This window comes from Varroa jacobsoni, unplaced genomic scaffold (genome assembly GCF_002532875.2).
Source record: "Varroa jacobsoni isolate VJ856 unplaced genomic scaffold, vjacob_1.0 scaffold_1008, whole genome shotgun sequence".
NCBI lineage: Eukaryota > Metazoa > Arthropoda > Arachnida > Mesostigmata > Varroidae > Varroa > Varroa jacobsoni.
Genome location: NW_019213910.1, coordinates 42,429 through 46,247, shown reverse-complemented (window position 1 = coordinate 46,247; position 3,819 = coordinate 42,429). Strand labels below are relative to the sequence as shown.

Sequence of the window (3,819 nt, the reverse complement as noted above, 5' to 3'; positions counted from 1 at the left end):
ATGGCTTCTAAAACTGATTCGAAAGCAATGTCAAAACGCAGGAAAATAATCAGCCCACTAATGAAACCACTCAAATATTACGACGGAATCACAGGAGCCCAAACACCCGACCCAAATTCGAACCACAGCTGCTTTTATACTCCATCGAAAGTCGAAGTATAACATCCTTGTGCAATAACTAAATAATAACCAAATGATTTTCCATCCTCTAGTTGTATATACACTACTTGCTCTTTATTATCGCTATAGCGGCACAACTCATAAATATCAACACTTTTTAATTAGCCGCCGTATTCGTCAGCCCGCTCGATCAATGTCGTTGTTGGTTTTACCATCAGTCAGCACTTGTAGCTTAAAATTTTACGTTTACTAGTATTTGTTTGTTTTGCATACCAAATATTCATCTGTTACTTTTGTCTCGTCCGTTATGTACAACGCTTACAGTAGACACAGTTGTTATACCCTTTCGACCCTCAACCGTATATGCCTTCTACTTTCGAAATCAATACAGGAATCATCAACATTACCCAAACTTGATTTGGGATCCGTGTCACTTCATGGCATCAAGCCGTGTTTCTTATAATAGTAATAACCATTAACGTTCGTTTTGTCGCTGATAACTCATGTTACAGTTATGATCGGCCCGATTACCAAAATGCACTTCTTGGGACCGTTCTGCTCTCCATCGCTAAATGCTATAAACCATGTTTTTCATAAATCATATTTGATGTTCTTTTTTTATTTAATACATCACTCCTTTGTGAAGTTAAGTGATCTACGCATTTTTTTGTAACACAGCTGTCATTTTTTATTGTACAGTAAGTATCTTCTTTGTTGTAATAAACAAGCATACAACTAAACACCAAGCATTATAAATGCTAATATTTCAACATCTTAGTTATATTTAGTTTATTCCTTGAAACATATACAAATCGAAACTAGCTTATCTGCAAATAACCAATACATGGCGCAGAATAGGCAATATGAAAATGCATATGTATATGATTTTTGCTTAGGTTGGCATATTTAGCTCAGTTAATATTAATCAATTCCTTGTGCTTCTCTTTGGCTATAAATAGAATTAAAGCAAGATGCCGATCGTTTCGGCGTGTCCTTATTACGCCGATTAGGTTTCGTTTTGCGCTTAGAACCAAAACTTTGTTGCAGTTATTGATACTTTCTATTAACGGACTTTTTTCTTCTGTCCCGTAGCTCAATTTCTATCGAGGTGGTTTTGATCTTTCATGTTAGACTTTTGTTCAGGGCTGCTAGGCTCCTTAGAGCAAATATTAACTTCACTACGACGCCCTGATCCGTCACAAGGTTCTCGTAGCCGTTCATTTCTCTACCTTGTAGTGCCAGAAATCTATGTATTCGTTTCCACTCTACTGTCACCTCTCGTTGGGTATAGTCGCTCTGAGGAATCGAAAATACTGAGCAGGTTCCTTCCAAATGATTCTGCATCATGACCAATCTGCTGTTCTTCTCGTGCGCAACCCTTGCGGACCTTGCGGTGAACGGGGTCCTGCGAATCCTCCTAAGGACGTCAGGCTTCCTATTGAATTGGCCTGCAACGAAAATAAAAGCTTACACACGGAGAACATTTTTTCGCTAAAATCTTATGATAAATTGTCAAATAATTTATTGCAACTTTTAAAAGGTTTGTTGGAGTCCAGAAGCTTACATTAATTTAAATAATTGAATGAAACTTAAACCTTTGGAAAAAATGTAATACTTAGATCAGCGAAGCCTTTAGATGAAATAGAAAATATATAGATATATAAAACGTATAGCTTAACTGAATAGATACACGCTTGGTCTCAATTATTTTTATCGAAAAATGCAACGATGCGCGGTCTACCTGTTGGACATGTTGAGTAAAAAGCAGCGGATAGTAAAGTTGATGTCCGTGATCCCAGGAATGGAGACCACTTTCTGCAGGGTTATAAGTTATCATAGTCGTGTTTCGGTAGGGATTACTTAGACTGAGATTGACCGGGCCGCCCGAGCCCATATTGATACTAGGGACTGGTGCCCCTCCTGGCCTAGCTCGTGCAAGCGCCGATGGCATACTTTCGCCGACTGCAAGCGTCTGCTCAAGGTAGAGATCAAAGGCGAGCTCCACGCGTGTAGCTCCTTCTGTTACACCGCCCACAGCATAAAGAACTCCACACACGATAAACATCTCGCCAACCTAAAAGCAGTGGGATGAACAGATATCATAATAAATCAGCTCACAATAACGATGATAGATCGCACGGCGAAATCGCAACGGTTAGCTTTAGGATCTTCATCCAATGGAAACAGAAAAGTGGCCGGATTCGTATGAAACTACAAGAAAAAAGGTCTAGCATGAATGTATCTCGTAATCAAGTTAAACTTAATATATAGTTTAAAATTGTTATTTTTTTCACATGTTACAATTAATGGCGGTGGCTTTTTATAGGTATAATATTTGATAATGAAAAGAGAAGCCTTTCTTAATTAATGCCAAGTAGTAGATTTATGTATTCCTCTCGGCGTTTATACTTAAACAGACACAGTTATCTAGTCGAATTGATCTCTAGTTCATGAATCAATGACTTCATGGATTATTATAGAAAAACCATACTGACCTGCCGATGGTCAAGTGTTAAGTTCCAAACTCGTTCAACTTTCATTGAGGATTCATCAAACTGGAATGCAATACAAACGGTATGAACAGATAAATGTAGGCACAAATGTACTACTGCGGAAAGAACTCTTCGATTTAGGAATTCAAAACAACTCACTCATTACGTCGGCATAGGTTACATAAAAAATCTAATGAATAATGAATACTTACGAAATTCAATGGAATAGAGTATAATAGTGTGAGATTTTTCAATTACCTTAATCATCTGAAGCTACTTTGAGAGTACGCACCTCTCTTCTGGAAAGACTCAAACTGTTCAGAGAAATCTCAAGAGATTTGAGATACTAATTACGAATATATTGCCTGGCATAATTCTTTTACAGCCAACGTAACACGTTTTTGTCGTATGTGATATTATTTTATGCATCCTAATCCACTCTTTTTTCAGCTGACTTACCTTGAGCACCATTGTGTTAGTGGACTTCTCGGAAGCGTATACCGCCCAGAGGCCGTTTTCGTCTGCCATAACATCTACATGACTCCGCCGCGTTGAGTATAGCAGCCTGCAAACGTTATAAAACAGAAAATTAGTATCTGAGTGTTAGCTAAAATAAAATATAGTAGGATTAAAATTGGCGAAATACTGCAACAATTAGAAATTGAATGCCACCTTAGGGTGGCTCACGCAAACAGCATTGGCCTATGATGACATCCCGCCCAATTGACGGAAGTCTTGAACCCTAACGACGCAGGACAAAGTGCTTTAATACAGAGTTCCATCCACCACATAAATACCAACAAGCTTTAGTATGGGGTGTCTACAGTAAACACAGGTCAATATTTGGACATTTTCTCACATTAATTTTCTGTCAATGTATTACTTGTATGTAGACTATAGTTATTTCAGATGGTGTATATACTGCTGCTTTAAACTCGAGTTCAACTAGCCATGAAGATATGAAGTTAGCCGTTTCCGCTTATCATTTCCTTACAATAATCATCTATATTTTCTTCGTAAGACTCTCCCTAAGGGCAACTCTGACGTTTCCTTTGTTTGCATAGATGATTAGCGGTTTTTCTAGTCTCTACTTATTCATCCTCTGACACAACTTGGTTTCTTCCTTGGCTGTGCTTATAATTATGCATATGTGTGTGTGGCATACTGGCCATTGATCCCTAGCCAAGCATACACCCCCCCCCCCCCC

At 38.4% G+C, this 3,819-nt stretch overlaps 1 protein-coding gene across 1 annotated transcript in view; it reads right to left on the bottom strand.

Moving 5' to 3' along the window:
• Positions 1–209: 209 nt before the first annotated feature.
• LOC111265781 (uncharacterized) overlaps positions 210–3,819 on the bottom strand; it is a gene marked incomplete at its 5' end in the record, with an annotated part of 43,162 nt that continues 39,552 nt past the window's right edge. The window contains 4 exon segments of the mRNA XM_022842700.2: positions 210–1,568; positions 1,862–2,194; positions 2,616–2,675; positions 3,072–3,177. Of these exon segments, the coding sequence (XP_022698435.2) occupies positions 1,464–1,568; positions 1,862–2,194; positions 2,616–2,675; positions 3,072–3,177 (604 nt within the window). The 3' untranslated portion in view covers positions 210–1,463.